This window comes from Triturus cristatus, chromosome 9 (assembly GCF_964204655.1).
Source record: "Triturus cristatus chromosome 9, aTriCri1.1, whole genome shotgun sequence".
NCBI lineage: Eukaryota > Metazoa > Chordata > Amphibia > Caudata > Salamandridae > Triturus > Triturus cristatus.
Window position 1 is genome coordinate 882,758,942 of NC_140592.1, and position 13,831 is coordinate 882,772,772.

General features: G+C 40.4%; 1 protein-coding gene across 2 annotated transcripts in view; it reads right to left on the reverse strand.

The window, feature by feature from the left end:
• Window positions 1–13,831, reverse strand: part of LOC146799013 (cholesterol 24-hydroxylase-like) — a 223,506-nt gene that overhangs the window by 108,242 nt on the left and 101,433 nt on the right. For both annotated transcript variants that reach the window (XM_085626409.1, XM_085626408.1), the window contains exon 6: window positions 9,020–9,158. In XM_085626409.1, coding sequence (XP_085482535.1) covers window positions 9,020–9,158 — 139 coding nt within the window. The remainder of the gene's footprint in view (window positions 1–9,019; window positions 9,159–13,831) is intronic.

Genomic DNA, 13,831 nt, shown 5'->3' on the forward strand with positions numbered 1-13,831 from the left:
CAATTTCCGGCGCAGGCCGTGGTAACTATGACAGAAGAACAATATATATTAGTAGTATCGTTACTCTGGAGGCAAGGAAGAGGTTTGTGCTAAAGAAGTCAAGAATCATTGAAAGGTCTGTGTATTACACCATGAACTATTGGTAGCTGCTTGTTTAATTATTAGGTCGAGCCTGCAGGTGGCGCACATGAACTGTCGCTATGGCGATGATCTGTTGTATCCAAAAAACCTTCTGTAAAAAGGGGCTTTTATCCCACCCGTTATTTACCATTCGTTGGCATCATTATCACTCGTATTTGCTGCTTTACAATTTGATAGTGCGTACAATGGCGTCACTTCTGGCTCTTTGTATGGAGCATGTACCAAGTACATATTGATTTCCTTTAATTAGTGTCCATCGCTGTGATTGATGTACTATTTCATCCTTTACATGAGCACCTGTTACATTACACTTGCTCACATTCATTTTTTAGGTTGGGGAGATTAATTTATTTACCCAAAGTCACAGGATGTTTGGGTGATGCTGGGACTGGAGCCTGGTTCCTTAGTTTGGACATTGGCATCTTTGCCCGTAGCACCACATCCTTCCTTCCACTTCACATTCACTCCTCTATTAAGGTTTTTGTATGGTAATGGACAGGTGCGGATTCTGCACAATTAATAATTAGTCTTCGCTACAGCATGCTCTGTTATTGTGTGCTACATCATGCGCATTGTACTCACCCTGCTTCAACATTACATTTATATAGCGGCCAACTTGGCACCAGAGTAATGTGCTGGAGCGCTTGTACAAAACCTAATCCCTTTGTGCCTTATCGTAGGAACAGCCTAGTTTTATTAGCTAGACCTGCTTAAAAAGTGGAATGCATTAATGATGAAAAGTACATTTCGTAAAATTAATAATGTCTGTGTTCCATTCATTGTAGAGAAACGCATGGGCCTACATTTCTGCATGTCTGTAACATGGTAAAAGGAAAAATCATTTAATAAGTGGCGAAGGTTACGGCTGATAACCTTCGAGAGACATTTGTTTGTCTGCAAAATAACAAAAAGATGGCCATGAGGAAATGTAAAAACTTCTTCCACAGGAAGCGACAACAATGAATGTGTGGTATTTTGTAACGTTATTTGTCAAAGGAAATCAGACGTGGCTAGTATAGTGTAATTTATGAAAGACAAAGAGCGTTAAGAAAATATGATCGTGGTTATGGTGGTGTGATAGAACACCCCCCAAATCAGCCAATAGAGACAGAGTTTTCATAAATGTTTCAACTACTGTGGGTTGGACATGTAAGTTTTAGGGTATAATTGAGGTGCCCTAGGGGGTGTGGTTAGTCGCAGTTAGGAAGAAGCTTAGACGGAGATCGTCGAAGTCCGTCGGTTTGCTGAGGCCTACCTGTTTCCTGTTCCTGTCCTGTATCTAGCCTCCTGAATCTTTGTTCCCTGAATCTATCTCGGGGAATCCCCTACTATCCCTGTGGCAAAGGGGTGGTATTTCATTATTTCTTAGGTTAGTATTAGCTAACTGATTTGTACTTTGCATAATCGATCGCAAATGTATTTTGTCTCTGAAACTTTTCTCTTCGCCTATCGTATCCTTCATATGCATTTGTTCATTTTTTTTTACATATTCTTTTTATTGAATTACAAATATCATTAACATTTTGACGGTGCATTTGTTCATTTTGATTTGAGTTTGACACTGTTTGCATTGATAAATGTTCTCTCTCTCTCTGTGATTAATTCATTGTTTGCTTTGTGATTCTGTACATGTTGAGCTCTTATTTTTCTACATTATTTGGTGATAAACATAATCAACCTTACACTGAGTTTGTGGTTATTCAGAAATAATAGAAAGATAGATAGATAGTTATTATTATTACCATCAACTTCTCAACTTTAGGTCCATCGACCAGAGGAAAGAAGTTGATATGCAGGCTCAGTTAGGTACTTAGAGTGTTAGATACGAGTCTGTATAATGAACGACTGATTTTGAGTGTTCATTAGTCTTGAAACTCATCCCAGCGTCATTTCAGCGGATAGTGTAAGGGTAAATGTGTATGGGCCTGTGTATTGTTATCGATTATCGATCCCTGATTGGTTCTAGATCATATCTCCCCTATGTCTGTCACAATTTTATCATGTCTCCCGCGAGATATTATTTGTTATTTATTATTTTTCATATGGTGTCCTGGTCACATCCAAGGGTGGTACGGACCTCTTCAACAATAATGCCCTATTTTGTGGCGCTTGCTGCTTTGGCGTGCTGTCAATGACACAGTGTTGTTATAAGGCCAACACTTCAGAAGGCTGAGGGGCTCCGTCAACCCATCGATTTTCAGTGCTGTCATCCTGCAGGCACTGACAACCTGCACCCTGAAATGGGTAAAGTGTGTTACATTTCATCACAGAATATTTACTGGCTCTGAAAATGCAGTTTCTTGCTCTCTATATATATATTCCTTCTCAAGCACAGGCAAAGCCAATTGGTCTCACCTATATAAGATCTATTAGCTCTGTCAATGTTGTGTTAGCCATGTTCTATAGGAGCCCACATGTTTTGCAGCATGGCTGAAAGTTTTCTTTTAAAAGTGCTACAAAGCAGTCAAGGCTAGTTGGATTACAGCACTTTTATGTTTGTTTTCAAACATGCTGCACAGCAGCCATGCAGCTGTACAACATGGCTTAAAAACACAGAAAAGACAAATAGCAGAATTATTTGGCTTTACAGTGATCTTTGCCAGGCTGTACAGCTGTGTGGCTGCTGTGCATCCTAGTTGAAAATAAAAAAAAAAGCCCTATAATGCGGCCAGTGTTGGCCACATCAAAGCACCTTTTATTTACTTTTAGCCATGCTGCAGAGCAACTGTAATGCTATACAACATGGTTACAAATATTGACTGAGCCAAAGCATGGGTGAGACCTATTTGCTTTGCCCAAGATTGTTTACCTTGCAGCCATATGTTACACATATATTGCATGGCAAATGTACTTCAGTTTCTGGCAATGCTGGATTCACTGAAAAATAGGATATATTAGTTGGAGTTGTATATTTACTGTCATTACACAGAAGGGAGGTGTTATGCTCAAGTGATAATTGTTCACACCTGAGATTTATAAAGATCCTTTGAAAGAAAATGTCTGTGTACCACTAAGTTACAAGCGGTGAAGTAATGTTCCTGGTGCTGATTAGACATTATAGGAAGAGTCTTCATTTTCTTTAAATGTTTTAGCACCTCCAAATATCAAAGTCAAGCTGCGTTTCTGGTGCATGGCAGATTATTTTATTTGTTATGTATGGCTCTCATATACAGCCTCCATCTTTTATTTGAGTTTCTGAATCTCATAATCCACTGCTATGACATAGCAACAGTTGGAAACTAAACGGATTACCCACTGCTGTGATGTCATAAAGGCCTTCTAGGCCAGTTGACAGGGTTCTGCGAGCTTCTCAGTCAAGCGGTGCTTGTCTGTTTTGCTTAAAAGCAGAAAGTTCAGCTGTAGGAGGGAGAAGGAAGTCAGGAAAGGTGGTTGGGGTTGGTCGAGGATGACAGGTAATTTCTTTTTTTTTTGCCTTTATGAAAGGTACATAACAGAGGCCATGTTTTGTATGGCTCCCCATTACTCCTTTGCCACTACCTAGCAGTTGAAAACAGGGGCAGCTGCATTTGGGGCTATACATAACATAGAATTAAAGATGGGTAAAAAGTGAGTTATGGGGTTTATTTTTTCACTTCACATCATAGACAACTTGAGCTTCGATCTTGTCTATTTGATGTCACCCAGAGCTCCTCAGTGAAAAGTATCTCTATAATTGACTGTTACCCATCTATAATTCTATATAATATAGGCAGCTCATCCATGACCAGCAAGTAGCTCTTTGTGATCTGGATAAATAAGACAATTCTGCCCAAGATAAACCTTGGGCAGAATTGTCTGAGGTAAAAAAAAATTAAGTGATCTGTTTGGTGGGTTGTCCTGAATATTAGGGTGCGGTTCTGCTCCCACAGCCATTTTGAATAATTATACAAATACTGGTTGTCACACCACTAAAGATACTGACCATGATTATGATGGGGACGGTGTTAACAATTTCATCAATTTTGGTCCTGGCCATTGTAAACACAAATGATGTCCATTGACCCTTTCTCAATAGAACACCCATTCTCCTCAGACTGGACAACACTTGACCATGTAGCTGAGTATGTTCACACCAGTGTTGAACTTCTCCTTGACAAACATAAGGTCAAAACTTAAATCCAAGTGTGCGAGACCAATTATTCCTCATATGGTCATGGCCACTCCTGTACTGGATACCATACTGCTCACTTTCTTTTCAAAATATTTAAGAAACCTCAAAAAGAGAATCAAAAGGGTGTGGGTTTCCTGCCAGGATGAACTATTTGATGTAGCGGTTCCCCTGGAGAAGATTTGAGATCTTGCAGACTAAAGATTCTGGGGATCCAGTGGATCCAGATGCTCTTTTCAATTGCAACCATAGAACCTTTTGTTTAATTGGGAATGCAATTGTAATTCCATTTGGAAAATGTAAGTATTTTGATTACTTAAAATTGATTCTACGCTGGTGGGGCTTACACGTTCTGAAACAGGCCCATCAAAGCAGGTACTTATTTTTGCCTATCAATCCATAAAGGAGATATGCAAATATATAGCTGTTTCCTTCTTTTTTAGAAGGGTTCAAGACTGCCTTCAACACATCTTTAGCAGGAGTGTTTTTATCTGGGCTGGGAGGGTCAGGAACAGTCTTGCCAGCGACCTTCAATACGACAACTGGTTCCGACAATCCTTCTGTGGTGCGGATATCTTCTAGTCACATATTGTGAGTTTTAATTAACTAAACAATAAAAATTACAATTAGTCACAACACACCATCATCTTCCTACAAAGATGGAGAAGAGATTGTTTTGCCTCCTAAAGAGGCCAGGAAAGATCCTCCACTGTACAAGGTGAACACTCCATTTTCTTCCTTTTCCAAAGTAGGAGACAGGAGTTCTCTCTTTGCAACTGGCTGCTAATTACATAAACATGCTTTTGCAACATCGTATCAGGGTTTCATTCCTAGACCAGTTCCTCCCTCTGCAAAATATTAATTTTGATTTCTCAAGAGGTCTCAGACCTCTTCTGAAAAGGAGCTGTAGTAAAGTGATCACTGCATTATGAGTTTTGTATCAGCAACTCATGCCAAGTTTAAAAAGAAAAAGGAAAACAAACCTGTCTTGTCATAAATCTGAAGGACTTGAATCTTTTTGTCTTTTAATGTTATTTAAACATTAAAGAAATTTTACATCTGAAAGTTGTGCTGTTTCTGGGGAATGGTTGGTGTGTTTGGACTTGAAAGACTCGAATCTGTCAGTGTTTCAGGTGGTTCCTTCACTTTTACGTGCAAGGCCAAACTCAGAGCAGTGGTATTCTTGCACATCCCGATGCTGCCTATTATGGCTAGGATAGCCAATTCTAAAATGATCACATTACAACAGTGTTATATTTAGCGGACCCGGCAGGGTTCACACCTTCTATAGAGATGAAAGGGCCATGTGGCTGCGATCATAGATCTCCTCAGGACACCCTTCATTTCATCCTATTATGCCCTTTCTTCTCTTATCCCAGGAGACTCTTCCTGAAGGGAATTTTAAATAAAGCCAGATTCAAACAGGCACGGGTGGCACTGTTATTTTTAAAATTGGCCCCAGATGCTTTTACACTTTTTTGTATCACTAATTTTTTAAGGGCTGCATTCAGACTAAGGAATACAAGGGGCAGCGGTAACCTGTAGATTCCCTGTCATAATTATCTATCATTTTTAAGAATGGTTCCCATGACTGTAGATGAATTGGTTGGATGTGGGATAGGGGCACTGTAATCTTTTAATGTTTGGACTGAAACTGTATTATATGGTTTTTAAACTGATGGATTATTGACTCCTTTTATGCTTGTACCTGTAACTTGTTTTGGATAATTTGTTGCTTTTATGGTATTTTTACATATCTAATAAAGTTATCTAATAAAACAGTGTTATAATTTTTTGCGAACATACCGATATGGGTGCTGTGGAAATGGTTTCAGTCCCTCAACTTGTTGCTCCGTGAGCTGATATGGGATGGCGGAAGACACAGAATAGCAATAAACACCCTACAGGGCCCGACCCACTGCAGAAGATTAAGCATGCCAGATTACGAACAGTGCTACCTGGCAGTGGAACTGCAGTGGCTTGCTAGGAGGTTGGCAGGCCAAAACGTTAAAAAACTGGGAGAATTTGGAGATGGAGTTGCCCACAGGGAGGGAGCCTGATGGGGTGGAAATCAGCCTTGCCTGCAAGCCTATACGTCTGACTATTGGCTTGTGCTTCTGCAACAGGTCAAGGAATCAGCATGGAGGGAACCCGATATATGCACCAATGTTGCCCCTACAAGGCAGGCTTCTTCACAGTTGGTCACATTAGGGACTGGGCAGAAGTGGGTATCAATACCCTGAGCAATGTGTATGCTGGAGGCACGTTTCGGACCCTGGAACACCTGGTGACAGACAGCGGCCTACCTGGTTTGCAGTTCATGACATATGAGGTGCTTATACAAGCACTCATGCACCTAATAGGAGAAATTGGGTCAGAAGCCAAATCAAACAATATTTGGCAGAGTCTACTCATTGTTGCCAAAGGGCAGCATTTGGTATCCTGTTTGTTGGTGGGTCTGTGTTTGGCACTCCAGTATGATTTACCAAAAGCCCTAGCCAGATAGGAATACTTTTGGGCCACCTTTCAGAGACAATGAGCAGGTATGCACGCCAGGGCTCTCTTATACAATATCAAGGCGTACAAGAGTGAAATATACACACTATAACTACATACACATAACATGTCTGACACCACATAGGTTAATTGTGATCATGCAGACACATTCTTACCGTTGCCCCAGATGTGCTAAAGCGGACGCAGATTTTGCCCCACTTGGTATAACACTGTCCAGTGATCCTCCAGTTTGGGTGGCAGGTGGAGGCTGATCTAGAAAGCACTCTCAATAGGCAGAACACGTACATGGCCTCGAATTGTCTGCAGATCACTACATCCAGGTGCCAAGGAACGAAGCTGGGAACAGGTTTGTGAACCTCCTCCTCACCACTGCCTGTAGGTACATAGCACAGTGCAAGAAGTCTCTGGAGGGTCCCCCACATATACGGTGGAAAGTGGAGGTGGAAACCTGGGCCAGTGTTGAAGGAGAGGCCCTTAAGACAAAAAAAAGGCCAGAGGCCTCAGGTGAACCCCTCTTTCAGAACAATGGATTGAGGTGTTAACTACATAAACAGCACTGGCAGATCAGGATACCCCTCTCCGCACATACCAGACTGAGAGGAAACAAAGTGAATGACACCGTGCTTACCCCCTGGGTGACACAGAACATACTGTTGAGATACACAAGATACCCCCAGTGCACTGCTGACCAACACTTACACACTGCTGTAGCTACACTAACCGGGGAGTCTCCAATCAACGGGCATTCAATATATATGGGACTGGATCACTAGAATGTGTTCTATAGAGTTATACATTTAGCATCCTCCCTTTTATTATAAGGACGCTGTACCATGACAGCATTCTGCCTGGACATAAGGCAGACATGTTAGGAGATGCAAACAACGCACTCACCACATCACCATCTGCCCACCGGATTGCTGAACAAAACATTTTTTGCCAGAATATGTATCAAGTAAATACTGTTTTTAATTATTTTTGATTGAAAAAAGATCAATCTTTCTTTTTTTAAAGACAAACTCAGGGTGCAAGGAGTGCAAATGCTGGAAGAAATGAGCTATGTTACCCAATAATGTCTCCTGATGTGTCAGCTCCAAGTGGTGATAATTCTAATCCATGAACTAGGCCTTATTATCAATTGGAAAAAGATCCACTTCCAGAAGTGCTGCTTGATGTCACAGCTGAAACTTAGTGTCTGAATCACTGGGGAGGAGGTGTGAGATCTCTAAAGAATGGATGGATTCAATTACATTTTTGTTGGGTCTGAGGCGTCTGATTCAGCTTCCATTTGTTGTGTGAGACACAAACACTGTCAGAGAGCCTTGTCTTTGTGGGCAGGTATCCAAGAGTTTTAAATGCCATGTACATAAATACACAGATATATGTGTGTTGACTGGATGAATAGTACATGTACAATAGTGGTGGATTAAGACTGATATAGGAGCTCGCGAAATCTATACATATTCAACGTTAATTTGATACATAAACAGGGCTGATGCTGCAGTAGACTGTGGTTGGCATCACATTACAACATAGCATCTTTGGTACCCAAAAATTCCACTCATGGGTTCCAGTACAAATTTAGAATATCAGCACTTGTTGGCCTCATCAGTTAATCGAGGTCCTCGGTCATCACCCAGTAGGTGTTTTGCACCATTTATATAAAAGCAGCTGCTGCTTTGGTGTCGCTGTAGGTGTTTTCTTACCATTAACATGAAAACAGCTGGTGCTTTGTTGTCACTTTTCCTACGGGCAAGCAGTTCCACTTGGTAGCCATTTTTGTGAAGTAGACTTGTACATCTGTGTTTAGTGGTCTCCCACGTGTGAAATTTTAGATTGTGCATACTGTATATTCGAGGTTTTCACTGCAGGTTAACTCTCTCATCCTGTAAGTGTGTGATCATACGGAATTACCGCAGGTTATGCAAAATCCAGAACAGAAATTAGCTACTAATTTCAGGTCAGGTATGGGGTTTGGAAGGAAACAGAATCCTCACCGTGAATTTTCAGATAAGGGCTATAAAAAAATTCAAGAAGAGAGATGTGAGAAGCAGAGGATTGCAGTGTTTAGCTTTCTGCTTACAACAGAAGAAACACACTGAGACTCACAGCGGACAGTTGTAAACTACAAAGTGCAAAAGTAGCAACAGGTGACAAATTCCGACATTTACGTTCACCTTTTTTCCAAAGGAATTCTAAGCCAGAAGGTGCTCATTTACTTCCGGTTTCCAGCAATAAAGAAAAATCACTTACCTTTGCGATCACATCCAGCGTCACGCGGCCCATCAAGTCAAGAATTCGAACTTCGGTTTTTCCATCTGCGACTTTTGATAGTTTTTCCATCAGCATCTCAGCCTTTTCATTGAATGTTCCCATCAAACCCATCAAGTACCTGCGTAGCAGATTGTATATATTTTAACACACATGCTGTGTGTATATCTTCACCATTCTGTTTACTTACATCCATGGACTCATTCTTACTGCTACTGCCTTCTCATGTTTTCGCGCCATACTACCTTTCAGGAGCTGGCACACACCCTACTTACTACATATTAAGCAAATTATGTCCTGCGAAAAGACCACTACTATCCAAGTTTGCTGTAACAACATATGCTGAAGCGACTGGAAACTTGCCGGGATGTTGCAATAGAACACAAATGAAAAAAGTAAATCAAACAGTAAAACCTGAGTGCATGAGTAGCCCATCCTATTTTGTCCTTCAGAAGCACCTAGATGCCCGATACCACTGTTTCCTCTTAGACTCCCTGTTCTTCTGCGCTAGATCCCTGCCTCGCTCCAAATCATTCATGTACCCACTACCCACCACCTTTCTGCAGCCAGCTGCACTCGAAACTAGCGCCCAACCACTCTGTGCCTCCCCCTCTTATATTTATCTATCTCTTGCAATTGTTGATACACTGTCCTTAACTGACTTCGGGCTATTATTTATGGACGCAGGCATATGTGCTAATCAGCCAAATGGAACATCCACCACATGTTGGCATTTGTACTGTCCTGTAAGGGTAATATGCATCCCTGGTCCTTTGAATTATAAGATACTGTTGTCAGTAGGTCAGGTCTTTTTTTAGATATAGATGTTCCGCATACGACAAACTCTACGGGTCCGATCCACAGAACTAACTTAAGACAAAATCCTAAACTTACTACCATTTTGGTATTCACAGAAGGCACTTACTCATTTTGGTATTCACAGAAGACACTTACTCATTTCGGTATTCACAGAAGTTAGGAGTCCTAACTTTAGGACTCCTAAATGCCTTCTGTGAATACCGAAAGTCTTAAAGTTAGGATATTTCTCAGTTTGGGAGTCCTAAATTTAGGAGTCCTAACTTTACTCCTCTTAAACTGAGAAAAATCCTAACTTTAAGACTTTTGGTATTCACAGAAGGCATTTAGGAGTCCTAAAGTTAGGAGTCCTAACTTTACAACCCCTAAACTGAAAAAAATCCTAATTTTAAGACTTTCGGTATTCACAGAAGGCATTTAGGAGTCCTAAAGTTAGGAGTCCTAACTTTACTACTCCTAAACTGAGAAAAATCATAACTTTAAGACTTTCGGTATTCACAGAAGGCATTTAGGAGTCCTAAAGTTGGGACTCCTAACTTCTGTGAATACCGAAATGAGTAAGTGCCTTCTGTGAATACCAAATTGGTAGTAAGTTTAGGATTTTGTCTTAAATCAGTTCTGTGAATCGGGCCCTACATAACTGCATTAGTCACATTCTAACTGCTCTACTGCCTTAGTTGTTAACAGGTTCTTACCTCCAGTCACCATTGATCTGCCAAGCAAAGCAACCCCATTCCCTCCTGTACTCATTGCCTGGTCCCTTAAATCACCTTCCAGTTACTTCTTGTTTTCATTGCAAAGTTGTGTAAAACCATCTCTCAGAGCAGAGTCCCCCGAGACGACTTGCCACAGGTTCTCTGTTTCATTCCTTAGTAAAAAATAATTCTACCTCAAACCTATTTGTATGGAAAATGACGTATGAAACAGGATCACGTTTTGTGTTATGCTTTATTCAACAGGGAAAAGTATAACCAGGCAGAAAATGTGTTTCTGTCTCTTTATATTTGGTTAAATTACTTTCAGTAAGAGAGTGAAGTAAGTAATAAAACAGGAGAAGTTAACACAGAAATTTTTCTTTTAAGAGTATTGACTGACAGTACGTGGTACTATGTTGGTTCTTCTCTCCTTCTCTAGGAAGTTCTGACAAAATAAACGTCTCCATCAACATTAAGAAACAAACTAATGCACCCTGACCACTACTGAGTGCTTTTCAGCAAGAACACTTTGAGAATGTATAGATCGGCCGACAAATCACAAAATAGGTTAAGGATTAATAATTGTGATCTATTTAAAACAACGGTAAAGCACCTCAAAGAGATAGACATATTATTAACAATATATTAATAGTAATAGTATATCTGGACATTTAAAGGAACCCGAAATATTCCAAGGACTGAGCAAGGAAATGTCCACAAATCATGGATTTACATAACTACTCCCGCAATTCCATGTTTACCGTTAATCCTATAGATTGTCCACGAGGCACACAACCTGCAGGAGTTAGTGTGACAGAAATGTTTATAAGCACATTAAAACTTTTTGCTCCACACAGAAAATATCTTTTAGTGGTTTAGAAATGTTTCCCCTAGAACAGCATCAAATTGTCTTGGCATACTGTCCTTGGTCTCCCCCAATAGCCTCATGAAATACATGGGTTTGTGGGTCTTTTACATCATATTCTCCCACCTGCGAAAGCAACTCTGGACGCTACGGGTCTCATTACAAGTGCTCCGGACGCAAGTGCGTTAATCCTGCACAGTCGTCTAGAGTTAACAATACTGGCTGTCCCTTTTTTAACTGCGGGGGTTTATAATTAAAGGGGATTCCGAGTTGAACCCCTAATATCCTGTGACAACTGAGGAATTGCTCGGTGCATCCGTAATTCCGGATTTGTTTCTCCTGGCTCTTCCTGATTCTCCCCGGCATCTTTCTGTGGTACTTCAGCAGAAGTCCTCGGGGGAATACACACAGATTCACGGTAAAACTGTGTATCTTGAACTCCTGTTGTTGGCTCACTGAAACTCAGAATGCAGACCAAAGTACAGCGTAAGCGCACAAAGTGGATGTGAAAACCTACTTGTAAGGTTTAGGAGTAATCTGTTAAACTTGGTAAATACAAAAAAGTGGAATTAGAGGTCTTTTAGGTCAGGTTCACCCTCCATTTAGTACATAAATTAAATAACAACCTGAATGAACAGGCAAAAAGAACCTAACCTTAAGGCGTCGGAAGAACAATTGGATTCCGAAAATCACCACAACAAAGAAAAGGGCAATACTTATCTTTACTTGAGTCCCCTCACTCACCAGGGTTTCCCCACGGTGACATGCTTCATCATTGGGGTCCTCTCAGTCCTCTACGGGCTGAGGCGTGCTGCGACTTGCGGATTACGTAGGAGCACTTAAAACAGATTATGTGTAGTGCAGGTGTAGTGCAGTGAAAGGAGTGGGACAAAAATAATTAAAATAATCAACTAGTGGGCCAAATATATTTTATTCTTGCTCCTAGCTAATTGGTTAAAAACGGGGTAATATGCTAAAGGCCCTAAAAATAATGAATAGGTGTACCTAGCATATGGTCAACTAGTTTCGAGCTTCCCGAACTCTTCTTCAGGACTACACCGGGACCAGCCCAGTGTAAGAAACCACTCCTAGTAGACCCAATTATGGTGAAGAAAGTGAGACGCTGCAGCTAATAGGCATGCGTTTAAATTAATACACACGTAAATATACGTCTGGGAATATATGTATTGAAGCACCAATATGCCTCATGGTCAACGGAGGGGGTGTGGAAATTTCGTACACTTGTACGTTGAAAACCACACTCTGGTACACCTACTGGAGCCCAAGCCTCACGGACTCAAGTAAAGATAAGTATTGCCCTTTTCTTTGTTCTGGTGATTTTCGGAATCCAATTGTTCTTCCGACGCCTTAAGGTTAGGTTCTTTTTACCTGTTCATTCAGGTTGTTATTTAATCTGTTAAACTGTCTGGGTGTTTATTAAGGTATTTGTTTATTTTTTAGGATGTTTATATAATGTGGACAGGATACAAAGCGTCAGGGTGAATTACATCAGCACACATTTGTCAACTGTGGACTGCATGAGGCACGTAATTTGAACCAGTTAAAAAAACACTTATACGTTTTGAAATATACACAGAGATAAAATAAATAGTTACATTGGTAAAGTATAGAACATAGCAAGGTACTTTGAATGAATAATTAAGTGTATACATACAGAGAGATAAAATTAATACAATTAATTTGCTAATATACCAGATATAGGCAAGTACTAAGGATAAGGAATATTTATATGCTGCTAAAATTGTTTAGCTTTGGCGACTACAGGCTAGATCTATCAAGGATCAAAACAGAGATATAATCTGTGAAAATTACTTAATTGCAAATTGCTATTCCTAATGTATAAATGTCAGTAGTAAAGATTTAGCGATTCAACATAAACTGCAATATCAATTTGCGACCCAATAAATTGTGAATGCCATTCACAATTTGCAAATGTATTTTGAAATTGCTAATGTCACTGTGGCAGCAAATAATGACATCACAATCAGGAAGTACAATACCACGTGCTCAGAGGAAATCCTGAGAGAGCATTTCGAGGAGAGGAAAGATGCAATCTGAAAATATCATTGTCACTGAGAGGGGAAATGCCAAGAAAGCACAAGTTCTCAGAAAAATAACTTTAAATTTTGGTGAAATAATATTTTCTGCATAATAGTGAGCTCTTCGGCACATTATCGTGGAGTCTTTCTGAGGCCACCAAAAAGAAGAATTGACTAGCGTACAGTAGCGTATAAACACTTTTTGGGTGACAGAATGTATCACTGATGAATTTAGAAAAAGGCTTCCAAAGAAAAGAAAAGTTAGCCAGATGACAAAGTGAGGCAGCTGACACTTGCAGAGGGCGTTCATTTGAGTCACAAACAACATTAATGGAGAAACTGAGTCTACCCTCCAACC